The sequence below is a fragment of the Patiria miniata genome, unplaced genomic scaffold (assembly GCF_015706575.1).
Source record: "Patiria miniata isolate m_02_andy unplaced genomic scaffold, ASM1570657v1 HiC_scaffold_3, whole genome shotgun sequence".
Classification (NCBI taxonomy): Eukaryota; Metazoa; Echinodermata; class Asteroidea; order Valvatida; family Asterinidae; genus Patiria; species Patiria miniata.
Window position 1 is genome coordinate 11,750,887 of NW_024037069.1, and position 15,452 is coordinate 11,766,338.

The 15,452-nt window shown below is 38.5% G+C and overlaps 1 protein-coding gene across 1 annotated transcript in view; it reads right to left on the reverse strand.

Moving 5' to 3' along the window:
• LOC119737239 (GRIP1-associated protein 1-like) overlaps positions 1-15,452 on the reverse strand; it is a 45,244-nt gene that overhangs the window by 14,252 nt on the left and 15,540 nt on the right. Inside the window, exons 13-23 of the mRNA XM_038211437.1 lie at positions 15,200-15,270; positions 14,755-14,802; positions 14,377-14,408; positions 12,792-12,839; positions 11,566-11,611; positions 10,844-10,897; positions 8,428-8,505; positions 4,793-4,870; positions 3,574-3,612; positions 1,625-1,816; positions 395-499 (exon numbers count right to left, since the gene is read on the reverse strand). Of these exons, the coding sequence (XP_038067365.1) occupies positions 395-499; positions 1,625-1,816; positions 3,574-3,612; positions 4,793-4,870; positions 8,428-8,505; positions 10,844-10,897; positions 11,566-11,611; positions 12,792-12,839; positions 14,377-14,408; positions 14,755-14,802; positions 15,200-15,270 (791 nt within the window). The remainder of the gene's footprint in view (positions 1-394; positions 500-1,624; positions 1,817-3,573; positions 3,613-4,792; positions 4,871-8,427; positions 8,506-10,843; positions 10,898-11,565; positions 11,612-12,791; positions 12,840-14,376; positions 14,409-14,754; positions 14,803-15,199; positions 15,271-15,452) is intronic.

Here is a 15,452-nt window from a genome sequence, read left to right on the forward strand (position 1 = left end):
AGTTTTAAGGGGATCGAAGCGTCATCTGCAACATCAGCCGACATTTGCGGGAAAAAAAAGGAGGGGAAAAAAAAGGTCGCCACACCACTTTTGGGGCAAGCTCCATATCAGAAACCTGAGACTTTTGGGGGGGGGGGGCTAAGGGACACTTTCACACTTTCGACCCTTGCGAATAAAAAAATAGCGACCATACTAACAATCACTCTGCATATTGAAAAAAGAAAAAAACAATTAGCGACCAAGTTTTCATAATATAATAAATGAGCACAACTCATACCTCAAGCATCCCCAGTTCCTCGTAAAGTTAGTTTACAACCCCCTAATCTGACTTATTCTCATAACATCACAAGGAACTCCACCACTACCATTTAGGTCTCACTAGGCATACACCTACCTCGTGTGCTTCAGAGACTCGCGCCATCTCATTCTCATGTTGTTGCTTAATAGTCTGAGTCTGGATAGCAAGGTCATCCAGCATGGTCTTACGCTTCTCTGCACTCTGAAAAACAAAATGGAGATACCAAGTCATTCTGGACTGAAAGTAGGGTTTACTGTGTGCATTTATAATGACACCACTTTGTGGTCCAATGGTTATGGTGTTCGACTCGTGTGCCGTGGTACATGGGTTCGCATCCTGACCGTGGGAACATGGTGGTTGTGCTCTTGAGCAAGGCACCTTACCATTATTGCTTCGTCCTTCGGATGGGATGTAAAGCCGTAGGTCCCGTGTGTTTTGTAATGCACGTTAAAGAACCCAGTGACACTTATCGCTAAGAGAAGGGGTTTGCCCCGGTGTTTCTGGCAGTGGCTGCAATATGTTGGCTCGGGCCATTATCCATGTCCAGGTCCCTAGAAAACCGGCCAAGAACACAACAATTCAAAAAGCTTTGTTTCACATCAAATTGCACATGAGGATTTTTCTAATTAAAATTTAGAGCTACAAGCCCTGTGGTCTGGTAGATTTTTACCCGAAATTTAAACCTTGATTACCATTTTCAGTATTGTAGTACTCGTACTCGGTACTTGTACTCGAGTACTTCTCGAGTACTTTTTTGGAGTACTCGTACTCGAATGTCAAAGTAGTCATACTCGAAATGATGGTACTTGCACTCGGGCAGCAAAGTACTCGTACTCGACATGTCGAAATTGTACTCGATCATCAAAGTACTCATACTCGAATAGCAGTACTCGAGAAAAAAAAATGGTATAGCTTCACTTACCACGGCCTTATTTTATTATCGATATTTTCAGTTGGAAATGGTTGATTGGCTTGCAGATGAATCAAAGTTTCCTGATTTTCCTCTGTGCACGTCCAGACAAACACATTTAACAGCTAGCCGTGATTGGGTCTGTATATTGGTCTGACTGGGCCTGGGCCAATGATGCACAATGAACCATTTGCAGTATGGCCGTATTCGGAAATGCTAGTACTCGTACTCGTACTCGTACTCGGAATACAAGTACTCGTACTCGGAGACCTGAACTTGTACTCGGAAGTACAAGTACTCGTACTCGGAGACCTGAACTGGTACTCCGAAGTACAAGTGCTCGTACCTAAATACTTGGCAGTACTCGGTACTCGGAAGAAAGTACTCGACAGCAACACTGCCATTTTTCCCCATACCTTTCTTGCATCCTGTAGGTCCCTGTGTAGATTATCCCTGTCGTTCTGTACTTCTCTCAGCGTCGTGGTGAGTCGGGAGTTGGCATTGAGGCAATCAGCTAGCTGTCTCTGACATTCTTCCTTCTCTGCCAACAGTTTACTGTGAGACAGCTGCAGGTCCTCTAACTGTTTATGGGTCGCTGAGTAGAGATCCTAGCAGAAAGAAGAGAGATGGGTCAAAGTCAAAGCTCCGATTCGCCCCAAAGGGAATAATCAAATTTGATTATCATAAAAATAAACCACTGTGACAACTTACTAGGTTCAAATCGGTCGCACCACAAACCAGCGTATTTTTGGCCAATTTTTTTTTATTTCATCAAAATGCTCCTCCTCACAAAGTTTTGCTCCAATCTGAGTTCTAATTAACTAAAAACACTAATTAGACTCTGTGGTGTATCTCTAAAAACTCTGAAATTGTTCACCACGAAGTGAGGTTTTATGATGCGCTGCTTTTCACGCTAATTCCCATAGTGCTATGACGTCACCAAGGAGCACCGACATGAAAAGTGTGAATTTAGCATTTCACGAACCCCCGTATCTGGCACACAGCCACTATTACGCGGGTTGTATGAAATACAATATTTATACAAATCTGTAATTCTGAAATTCCCCAAGACTAAGCAACTCAGATGCACACGGATTGTGTACAATAAACTGTAATCTATAATTTACTAGCAAAACGAAACAGCTTGAATTCTTACACAGGGAGTAAAAGGAATGAACCTACAAAAGTATGACCATTTTTAAATCGGTTTCCTCAAAACACAAAAAATGGGATACGTCGGTTCATGGTGCAACTGAGGATATGTTTTTCGTCCCAGAGGAGCAGCACTGTCCAAAAGCTTGCAAGTTAAAATGTACACGTTTGCTTGGATGGGACTTGAACCCACAACCTTCTCCCTACTAGTGCGAACGTCTCAACCACTCTAACCACGAAACTTGCCGGTTCATATCTGATATAAGCGGAGGGTACCACAATCAATGACTGGCATGATTGAATGATCCACTTTTAATCAATTAACGGTTGAACGATTAACTGTAGCAGGATGTGAACCTGCAGCTTTGTGAATGCTGTACTGGTGCCCAACCATCTGAGGTATCCAGCCATACATTTTCTGCCTCCCAGTTTGCTATAAACCCACTTATGTATGTGCCATACCTCTGGTTCTTTTGAGAACCATTCTCTTAGTTGAGAAATTATTCGCACATGGTGTTTCCGCAAACCTTTCATTATTTAGTATCTCCACCATGCAAAGCCTCAAATCTTACTTATGTGCCATGTGGCCAGGGCTCACATTAAAGGTAGAGTATATCATTTGTCACTTGTGCATTTCTCAAGTTTCGTTTGAAGTAACAAAAGTGCTCAAAATCTAAAGAAGGGTCCTTAACAACTAACCTGATGAAATTTTAGCTCAGTGAATGCTGTATATTCTGAGAAAACAAGGATCTAAATTTCAATTCAAAAGTTGCTGAGCCATGTTTTGAATTGCGCCCGAAATTAGCGTCTGGGACACATTCTCATTCAGCCGATTGCAAGCTACACGATGTCACGCACTGAACCTACGAAATATAGCAATCGCGCGCGTGTCCTGTAAATGCTTGCGCGCACTTCACGCACCCTAAAAACGAACTACTAACGGAAATTTAGACGCATCTTTGGAAATGACCTTCTTTTATTTGGTTCTTCAAAATGCCAGCATGGCAGAAAGAATAATTTCACAGGGAGTTTAGTGCCATTGCTATCTTTATACCGAGTATGCTTTTCAACAATAATTTTGTCAGTTACTTTTTGGATAGCTGCAATTGATATACTCTACCTTTAAAATCATGATGCTAGCAAGATTAGCAATGCTGTAGTTTGGAACACAAAAATTGAAATATCACGACTAAAAATTTAAAGGAGAAGTAACCTTGAATCTAATGCACTCTTCTGCTGTGACGCTCTGGACCTGCGGAAAGAATTATAATTGTTACCTTTAAGGATAAGTCATATTACAGTTACATATTAATTATTAATGATTGAAAATTAATTTTAAAAAAGGGTACAAAACAAGACAAAACAATGGATGCACCATTTAATGTTTCGTGCAAAGCATGTCAGAGGTATCACTAGGGGCGGGATCAGGTAAAAGTTATGACCAGGGCAGGCTGCAGGTTCGGATGAGTACGCAAACCAAAAACTCAAGCAAATAAAAAAAAATTATGAATAATAAATAGAGCAAGGCAAAATAATAGCATCAGTGTGGGTAAAAGACAATGAAAAAAGCACATTTTTCAAAATCTTTATTCAGTTCAATAACATAAAACTTTCGTAACTCACGATTTTTGCTGATACATGTATGAGCATGACATCGATATCACATGACCATGTGACCTTTTTATTATTTTTTTTTACAGTAATCTCTTCGGTGTGAGGTTTTAATTGAAAGAATGGTCAGCTTTGCCAAAATATCTTGTGTAAATTTAAAGAGACAAATCAAGAGAGGAAAAAAACACACATGAAAGTTCTCAAAATCTGGAAAAATGTCGATTTTTCTTGAAAAGTTCCTAAAGTTGTTGCATCATAAAAAAAAATTGAAAAAAAATTTGCTTAAATATTTATGCTGAGGATAGTGTAGGTGGGAAAAAATGAAATAAAATAGCAGAAATAATGACAATGGTAATGACAGTAATAATTGGAAAGGTTAATAATGAAGAGAAAAAGTTGCTGCGCTCAATCCCTGAACATCAATAGAACATTTTGAAAATGTGAACTTTTTTAGCACCAATAGTCACAAAAGCTGATGTGATTTTTCCAGGCCATGAAAATTAAAATATGTTTCAAGAAAAAAAAAAGCTTTGTAAAAAAAGGCACTAACAATCACGGTAAGTTTACATTGATGTTGGAATCTCAAAAAATTCACAGTTGAAAAGAGTGTAAAATTTTTCTTTTTTGACAGTATGTTTTTCCATAGAAAGAAATTGTTTGCCAAAAACTATATTTCATTATTTTCATGGCCTTATTTTTTCAACATGGAATGACAGCAATAGCAGAAAATGCCCTGCAAACAGATACCCAACACCTGTGAATGAAAACAGAAATTAATAAATAAACCAATGAATATTAGCCATTCAGCTATGGGTTAGTACCTGTTTGGCCTGGGCTAGCTCATTGCTCAAACTTTCTAAAGAATCCCGGAAGATGGCTACCTGCTCGCTATTGGCTGCCTGTGTTGCCACAGCAATGGGTTATACCATGCGGTAGGCAAAGGGGGGAGGGAGGGGTGATTAGTAAAAGACAAGTTAATAGGGCTCAGCCTGGGTATATCTCTGGGGGCGCTAGACAAGGGATCCCTCCCATAAATGAATGGTTAACTCACATCCAATTTGATAAATTGCAAATGTAAATTTTTTAATGCAATCTTTGAAATGCACATTTTTTGCCTATTTTTTTTTTTTTCAATTTTCAAATTGCCATTTTCAAGGGCATTTTGGTCCTTTTTTCCCCAATTTTATGTTAATGCAAAGTTCCATATTCATGAGCAAAAGTGTGATGTCATTTCAGGCAGAAAGCGCAATGTTACAGCTATTTCAGCATTGAAAGTTGCCAAATTTTGGATATTTGGCTGTCGTAAAATTTCTTTTCTTCGGTGACTTGTTGCTGTGTCAGTATATGGCAGTAAGCCAACGAGCAAACTTTTCTCACTAATGGTTTCAATTTTGGGTTCACAATTTGAACAGAAAGCCCCTAAACGGAACAGCGTCTTCCTGAAATAACATCACAGCAACAGCGCCCTGAGCTGTCCGGAAAAGCATGGAAAATATAAATGCTTAAAGAAGTGCACTTTTCATTCAAATTAACCAAAAAGGAATGTCAAATAGTTTTCACACATTTAAGAGGAGTAGAAAGTGGCGCAAAATGTGTTCCTCAGAAAACTTCATTTTGTGGCCCCTTTAAACACAATGCAAAACAAATTGTTGTCATCAGGGCTTTCTGAAACAGTGATATTTTAAAATGCAACTTTTTCCTCCAAAGCATACAACCTTCCAACAGAGTCTCTTAAAAACATTCAAGTTTGTTTTTTCCACGTCATCTTGCATAGTTTGCTTTATAGATGGTTCAATCAAAAATGCAAAATGTACCACGTTAAGACTAAAGGGGCAAGACTAAGAAAAGATGCAGTTAGCCCAGAACAAACTATAAATGTCTCATCTACCTTTGAGTACAGTGGTACAATCACCATGCACATTCTCAAGGTGAAACATTCGCAAGGCAATGCAAAAATATATTGGACAACCTGACTCTTTTCTTTCCTTACTCTCGTTCGAACCTCATCATTATAGAATGAACAGCTGCAAGGTACATTGAGTGCGTTCGATTACTTCCCCCGCGCTTACTCGTGCAAGCACGACAGCGTTCAATTGACCGCTCACGTGACTTCTCGCGCTTACTCGAGCCTGGCCCAAGTAACCGACTTGCCGAGCCGGTTACTTGGGTAAGTATCCCATAAGGCCATGCAATAAACATGGCTGCCAACGTGACGTCTGGCGGGCACCTTAGGCCGTGTGCTTCCAGAGCTACAGCTACGTCTATTGTCAGCCCGTCCCCGTGTATTTTCAATGGGCACTGACCTAGACCTAGCTCTAGACAGTTGATTCGGATGCAGCCTGTGTCATGTCAAAGTTCAACTTTCCAGCTCTTGCACGAAACTTTACCCGAAACCGTTCGTTTATTTAGCTACACTACGCATGTCTGTCATCACGCGAGGGAGCCAGGCGTGAGTAAGCTTGAGGAAGTAATCAAACGCACTCAATGTAAAGGCAAGGGTCGATTGCAGAGAATTTAGGTTTGTGCTGCACAACCCAAAACTTGTGGGAATTTTTTCAGTCCAATGGCTAGAGGGCATTAGTTTTGTAGCGCTAGGATAGGCGTGAGTAAACCTATGTCTGTCTGAAACATGCCAATGTCTGGGCAATACCAGCGGTATGGAAGATACTGTCCGTGACAGAGCCAATTAAACATGATATCTCACAAACGATTCAGAGAAATGATCCAAAACTCCTAGTCTGTAATCTCCTTGATCATTGTTGGGTGTATAAGATTTGAAAAACACATTTTCAGGTTTATTCACTGAGCTCTTGAAGTACAAAGGAAAGTCTGATTCGTAATGTCCGTGATACGGGAATTGACCGTCTGTCAACTGAGCATTCATGAGTCAAACTGAGTCAAACCAAGTCAAGCATTTTGAGTGATACAGTGGCACAGTGCTTGTATTTACTTGATTCCAGCCTTAAAGCTATAGTCCATCATTTGTAATTAGTGCATTTTGTTCGTTTGAAGCAACAAAAGTGTTCAAAATCTAATGAAGGATACTGAACAACTTACTTGATGAAGTTTCTGCTCAGCTTCAGCTTCATATTCCGAGAAAAACAGCATTCTAGGATCTCAATTTAAAATCAAAAGTTGCTGAATCATGTTTTGAATTGCAGCTTTACGCGATGTTGCGCACTGATCCAACGAATTATAGCAACCGCGCGCGCCTGTGCGTCGTTCCAATGCTTGTGCGCGCTGCACCGAATAACAAAACGAACAACTAATTTAAATTTTCCTTCGGTGCTTCTTAAGAAGCACTGTTGGAAATGCCTTCTTTCGTTGATTTCTTCAAAATGAGAGCTTGCCAGAAAGGATAATTTCAAAGGGAGTTTAGTCCCCTTACTATCTTTCAACCAGTCTGTTTTTCAACAATAATTACGCCGGTTACTTTTTTGGATAGTTGCAAATGATGGACTCGGGCTTTAAAGGTAGAATAGACCATTTGTAATGTGCGCATTTTCTTTATCTGAATCACCAAATGCTCAAAATCTTAAGACGGAGTGCTTAACAACCCAACCTGAGGAAGTTTAGCTCTGTGAATGCTGTATATTTCAGTTATATACCCATGAAGTACTTTTGAAAAGCCGAAATCATTTGACATGTTTGACAACCTAAAATCACTTAAACTTGTAAAATATTGTAACAAAATTTACTTTGTGAAAGAAATTTTTTTCATAATATCTCGAGTATATATATATAGACTAATTCGACGACAGCCATTTTCTGTGGTGGCACCTGGGGCGTGTTTTCGCAACCGCGACCAGAAACATGTTTGTGACGTCAAACTGATAACCAGAAACATGTTTACACATGCGAACAAATACGCTGAACCGAAAACAGTGTCAAAAAGTTGTCAAAAAAAATGGCGGACATTTTGACAACATCGATAATTTTAGGTGATCGTGGTCAGTGCCGGCGAAATTCGGGATAATACCTTTTGGGCTTGTAAGTTGTATAGACATTTATTACAGGCCACTTACATGTTGTTACATGTCGTGCGATTATCTTTCCGCCATTTTGAAATGCACTCCGTAACCGACCCTTGGCCTTGGTTCGGTTTTGGTCGGAATAGTGACGTCACTCCAGCCAACCAAAGTCACAAAAACACTCAACCAATGACCAAAGCCGAAACATGTTTCTGGTCACGGTCGCGAAAACATGCCCCAGGTTTGCGTGAGTCGCACTCAGGTAGTACTCCATGCCCCTCTGACCAAAAGTGTTACCAAAATGTACACGGGTCTTGTCATTAAGAACGTATGTGGCGTGCTGTGAGTGTGGCACCATCTCAATGGCTTCTAAGTTTCTTCGCCGGATTAAGCTATAAATAGTCAGCAGTTGGGAACAAGTTCAAAAAACTCTTGTGCTGTTTGTCCGTCTGTCTGTTTGTTTGTTTGTCTTCTGTTTACATTACCTGGGTATTGAGTGTCCTGATGGTTGTCTCCAGCTCCTGTATTCTCTGTTGGTTGTTGTCGTTCTGTTCAGCCATGGTCTTCAACGTGCAAATTTAACAGATGTGCGATTCAATGAGAGAAATTGATACAAATGTCTCAATGCACATTTCTGCATTACTTTTTCTTTGTTTTTGGACAAATACAATTTTATTTAATCTAAGGCTGAAACGATACGCCTGTGTCACGATACGATACGTATCACGATACATATCAAACGATACGATATATATCGCGATATATCTTGGTATAAAAAAATTAATAAAATCATAACAGATGAACTTAATCAGGGTCTAAGTCCTCTTTAATCTGTCTCTACTCGTTTCTGATAATACACAAATACAGTAAGGTACTACCGTAATTTTCGGAATATAAGCCACGCGGCGTATAAGCCGCACCGACCGCAGTGGTTTCAATTTTGTAAGGCCTCCAAATTCTAGTCAAAATGCTCTGAACCAGTTCCATTTACACTACAGAGCTATAAAAAGGGCCACAAAAGTTATATCAAATCATTTACAATCGATACTCTTACAAACAAATATGGAAATTGATGATGAGAAATAAACTACGGGAATTACTGCCGGCTGCCCCGTCCGGACCCCGGCCTTAAAAGTTAATGCATGGCCCGGCAGCCTGAGCCGGTGAATGACAACATTTTCCTGCAGCACGTGAGAGAGTATGCAACCCACCGTGTGTTGTCTGTGTTCCTTCCTCCATGTCTGACTGGAGCGTTACAAATCTTGCTTTTGTGGAAACAGTTGCTGATTTGTTTTGCCCTAAGACTAAACAGGTCCCGTTTTACTTCAAAACTTATCAAATTTGTGTGATTACTAGCAAGTAGTTACGTTGAAAGTTCAAGTTTCGATCGTAACTTTCTTCAAAAAATCAAAACCAAAGATCTTGTCCTGTAGTGCCGTAGGAAACGATGCTGACATTTTCATGGGCGAATCCATTACTTTTGCAAGGGGTGATTCAGTCCCCTTTTTTAGTTTTACATCGTTTCTTGAATACATTTCAAGAAAAAAAAATATATTGTGACGTTGAACAACTTATTATCTAATAAAGAAATATTTCGAACACCATAACAAGTATTAGTCGTCATTTTTCTTTTTTTAATCAGCGGAAATATTGGTAATTATTGTTCCCAAGAAAGAACACCACCCCTTCATTACCACAAATGGTGTGGTCCGCTGGGGAATTAAGCATGCCGCATATCAGCAGCTGCACTAGTATCACGATGGAGGAATCCTCCATGGTATCACCATGGAGTATCACGTACGGCTGGCCGCAAGCGTCTAAGACAGCTTTCACCGTACTTTATACCGCTCGGTTTTGGTTTCGGTTTGTTAATAACTTTATTAATTGATAATTCATTTCAGCAACACATCTCTTCTTGTACCAGTAGTAGTACATTAAATACACATGTGAATCTTATTTTTATTCTTCGCATTATTATTTTTACATTTCGTGCTTCTCATGCATCGCAGTTGCTTGCAATTTTCTTTCGGTGCGCTGTCGCTGTTATTTATTATATTATTATTAATAATATCCATATCAAACATTCGTACCGATATATCATATCGTGAACGAATGTATCGCGATGCACCGATATATCGATGTATCGTTTCAGCCTTAATTTAATCCTCGTTCACTGTTTTTCATGTAGAATTTCAGTTGAGAAAAATACATTATTTATACAGGGTGAGTCAAAAAGCGAAACCCAAATGTGGGGACTATTGTTTTATTGAAGTTTTGCATGTAGCACTTTCAAAATCTAGAATATGAAAGCACAATTCAAAAGCTTTCTTTTAGTACAAGAATCATTCCAATCACTCATGCACTCTTCAAGTTACGGAATTTTAAACACAGCCACCGTTTTAAGGTTCTGTCCACGGATCACAACAAAGTTCAGTGTTCTTTCAGCAAAACGAAAACAAATCACATAGGGATGTGTGTGAATTGTTTTCGTTTTGGTGAAAGAACGCACACCTTTTTTTGTGATCCGTGGACAGAACCTTAAAACGGTGGTTGTGTTTAAAATTCCGTAACTTGACAAGTACAAGAGTGATTTGAATGATTCTTGTACTAAAACAAAGCTTATGAATTGGGCTTTTATATCCTAGATTTTGAAAATGCTACATGCAGAACTTCCCTAAAACAATGGTCCCAACATTTGGGTTTCGTTTTTTTTTTTACTCACCCTGTTCAACACCGGTTTAAGTCTTGCTCCTCTGACCAATTCGTTGACCTGACTTAATTATGCATGTTTTCAGACACTGCAGAAAATTCTACATAACAAAGAACCATTTTTAGCCCAAGGAAAATGAGTTTGACACCATATAGATGCCCAAGTGAGAAGACTTGTCAGTGTTTACTTACCTGCTTGGCTTTTGTCAATTCCTCCAGCACTTTCAACTTCTCTTTCTTCAAGTCCTGTCAAAAAAGACCAAGAAATTAAAAATAGGGTTGGTAGGGTCAAAATAGGGTCGGTTGGGTAATCGGAAGCAGAACTTCTTTTTTTTTGGCCAAAGCTTTGGCACAGAGACCTTTGTGCACAGTTCGTGTACAGAGACCTTTCCAAAGGTCTCTGTGCAGAAACTGTAGATAACTTTGTGTGGCCTACTCACATTAACCCTTCTGCTATTTAAACATTAAAAATTCACTTCTACTTCCCCTGCTATACTTCCAACAAAGGCTAGTCACCAGCAGTCAGATCATATCTCAAGCAAGCACTGCGACTAGTCAAACTGGGTCAACAGACAAGGCAGGCAAGTTGTGCTCACAGCTGTTTTATCACTCACCTGGAGCCAAAGCATAGCTGTGACATGTTACTTAAACAGTCCCAGCCAGTCAATCCTGCTTTATATAGGCTGGGAATTCTTAACTGTTGAAAACAGTCACTTGCTTGATTTTGACTGAAAGGACTACTTGGCACAGAATGTATGCTTGCACAGGAGGATTAATAGCTTACACAACAAATTCTAACTGAAGAATGAAAGGAATGGTTTGAAAGAAAATCTCAACAAAAAAAAACACATTTGAACAGTCAACAGAGTTCTAGAGGTTTTAACTTAAAAAATTCTAAAAGCAATGATTTTTACCTCTGCTTCCTTCTCCTTTGAAGTTTGCAGATTATCAAGTTGCTTCCTGAAGAAGAAAAGAAAAACAATTAAAAAAACCACAAAATTAATTTCTGATAAATTATTCTACAACAAATCAGCATGTTGAAATGAAAACCTGAATTAATATAAAACTGACTTCAAAAGCCTAAATGCCTGATTTTGTTCCCTCAGTTCTTGTTTTTTCCTTCCTTCCCATAATGTATTTTTATGGGAAAAAACAAAACAAAATTACTTGAAATTGCATATTAAACCAATGACTTTTCTGATACATTAACCACTTCGCGCCGGGATTTTTTTTGCCGAAAATTTCGATCTTCGCACAAGGAAAAACATTTCAGCCAACTTCTGATAAACAGCCAAACACCACAAATACTGATTCGCAAGAGTCATTTCAACAGTATTCGTACAATATTTCTTGCCGAAACCTTGTATGTTTCAATACTTCGGGGTTGCACTGGAGCGTAAATTGTACAACAATAGGCCGTGCACAGCGGCCAGTTCAAGATCAACACACGGTCCGCCTCCACAGACTTCACAGACTTTGTGTGTGTGTACAAAAGGCATGAGGGATGAGCGTGTTTAGACGTCACCCGGAGGCGAGTCGAAGCAATCTTGATGTTTAAACCTGTCGGCCGTGCCTGCATATAAAAACAGCCAGTGCGTGTCCTCCGATGCGAACTTGTTAAATTTTCAGATTTTTTGAAAAGAAGTTTACACCAAACATTTATAACAAACATCTATGCATGGGACCATTCTAAAATGATAAGCCACGTCTGAATTACTTGGCTACGGCTTGTAATTACACACAAGTCTATGGCAAGTAGCTGTAGCCGCTACCGTAGCTGTAGCCGCTACCGTAGACTCGTGTGTAATTGCAAGCCGTAGTAAAGTAATTCAGACATGGCCATATTGCCCAGTTTATCATTGCAATAAGATATAAATGCAGTCAATTCAGAGCAAGGACAATACACTAGAAGATATGTTTATGACCACATCTAAACGAAAGGGCACCAATTACTCAAAGCTTCAGGGTAGTCTGTGTCACACATGTATCTGTGAGATAACATTGAACGGACATTCCGTTGTTTGTTAAATGAAAAGTGCAACCTGTGAACTCAAAGTACCAGCACCTTTCCACAAACAATAATAACTGGATAAATTCACAGCTGTAATGTGCTGAATGAGTTTCAGGTACAAATACTTACTTTCCGTCACTGTAGAGCTGCTCTTTTTCATTCTGCAGTTGCACAAGACTGTGGATACAAACAAAAATGAAAGTCATAATTATAAATTCACCTTAAAAACTGCTTTATATTTCCATAGCTGCCAACATTTCAAAATCCCAATTAGTAATCAACCCGCGCGGTCATTTTCAACTTCTCGTTTTATCAAAAGCTTTACCAACATCGAGTAAAGGAACATGGTTTACATGTACACATACATGTGCATACCCTTCTTGTTGTGAATAATAATGTACTGTAGGCCAAAAGATAATTAAAAAAAAAAAAAAAAAAATTTTTTTTTTTTTTTTTTTAAATTAATTTTGTTTTAATGTCTGTATTTGTTTGTTGAAGTCAAATAAATAAAAACATCAATAACGTGCGCATATTTTTTTGGAGATGCATGCTATCGATGTTGAGTTTCGAGTTCGTATCATGTTTTTAGACACAATGATCTATGGCCACCGTATGCAATAGAAATATCCCGCCAACATACCTTGCAAACGCATGCTGATTTATCTTTTCTGTCCGTTGTGACAAACTCAAACTCTATTACCAATTATTCCAACCATACTCTTATTAAATTCCATGATTAAAATCTCGCACTGATGGGTTTCATCCCGGCAATAAGCGACTAAATGTGCTCACGATCGTCACTAAAAAGTACTCACATACAGTACACACAACCACACATCCACGAGATGCACACAAATGACACACCATTGAAAAATAGTTTTAGTCTGGTCCTCAAGTACTCCACTGCGCACACTGCACTGATGTCTATCAGGTGCTTGACTGCATTCTTATTAGACTTGTCACAAGTCCATCCATTATCGCGACATTTCGCCAGAAGTTTTCGGTCAAAAACGATACTTTACATTTTTTTTTTTTCGTTGGGTAGAAAATGGGAAATTCGTAATGTTTTAGTGGCAAATCGTATTTTTGTAATTTAACAAACAATTCGTAATAATTACGAAAAAATCGTACTAGTTGGCAGCTATGTATTTCAAATTGCATAAAACTGCATAGATCAGGCTTTCAATCAGATCCAGGTCAAAAAGTAGCACAGTAGGATCAATATCTTCAAAAAACATGGGTCAAAAGTAGGAATTTGGAGGACAAAGTCAGAATAAAAGTAGGACTTTTCCAGGCTATCAGGAGTAGTTTTCATTGATACTCACCCATGTCCACAGCATCATAAGCCTCATTTGGCATGTTCTGTACTCACAACACTTGTGCTCCATCCTCAACTAAGCTCTTGGAAGTACAGTTGCAGTACTCCTGCGCCCAAGCCCTTCATTGTGTGATTCACATATGACAGTGTGTAACACTGTTATGAAAATTATTCAATAAGATTTCATTTTTCGGAGTTGTGTGACAAAAAAAGTAGGAATTTCAAGAAAAAAAGTAGAAAAAGTAGCAACAAGGTAAAAAAAAAAAAATAGGAAAAAGTGGAAAAAGTAGGAATACTTGAAAGCCTGATCTATTTAATACCTAAATTTATAACCATACATGTATAATCTTTTTCAAAAGCTTATACTTGTGAAGACAAATTATTTAGAAAATATACCTTTCTTGTTTCTTCTTTGTCTTTTCTGTCAGCTGAAATGAAAAAAAAAACAATGTGAAGTTTAATTTCACTGATGAATAACAATGATGGAACAAAGTGCTGGCAGTATTTCACGAGTGATATTATTCATAGAAGTCGTCAGGTTGTTTTAACTAAGAAGCTGGATCATTCTGTAAAATGTCAAATATAGGAATGCCCAATTTCAAACTACTAGCCTGTTCACTTGACCAAGTAATGTTTGAAGTTAAGTCCTAAGAATATGAGTCACTTGCATGGCAAATTACTAAACAGATGTATGAATAATCATGATATAATTATTACCTCATGAATATTAATGATATTAATAATTCATTATTAAGTTACAATGCCTATACTCACCTTAGCAACTTCTTGAGTCAAGTTGGCAACCTCAGCTTTGTGAGATTCCTGGAATAATAATAATAATAATACCGGAGTCTTATATAGCGCACGTATCTACCAACAATTAGGTAATCAAGGCGCTGGACATTATGTCTATTATTAAAGAAAGGTACATCCTGGAAAGGAAAAATTGAGATAATCGGGATGAAAATTCTTGACTTTATTTCATGATGGAAGTTTCTTGTGTTTAGTCACTGCAAATCACTTGTCAAAATAGCCACAGAACTCGGGTTCAGGAAGTTTCTTAGATAAGAGTGAAAGTTTTCTGTTGTGCTGCAAGAGCTGCACTTTAGGGTAGTTAGGGTTTATCATCTTTCTTAGGTTCCAAAAGAGACTAAATTCATCAGAATATAGGCTTACCCACTCACTTCTCAGTTTTCATAAAAAAAAGAAGAAACTCTACCTCTGCTTGTTGGAGTTGCTCTTTGAGTAGTCTTTTTTCTTCCCTTTCTGTGTCTATGATCAGCTGAAGATCTGTCCAAGAGAAAGATGAGCATTTCAGTTTTGATTTTGAAAATTGTATTCATTTTTTATTTATTCATTCCAAGTTTTAACAGCAGTAAAGTGTCAAGTACAGGTTTAATCAAGTAGGCATCTATGATATTTAATGAAATACAGTGGAACGCCGCTATAACGAACATCGTGGAATCCACAGA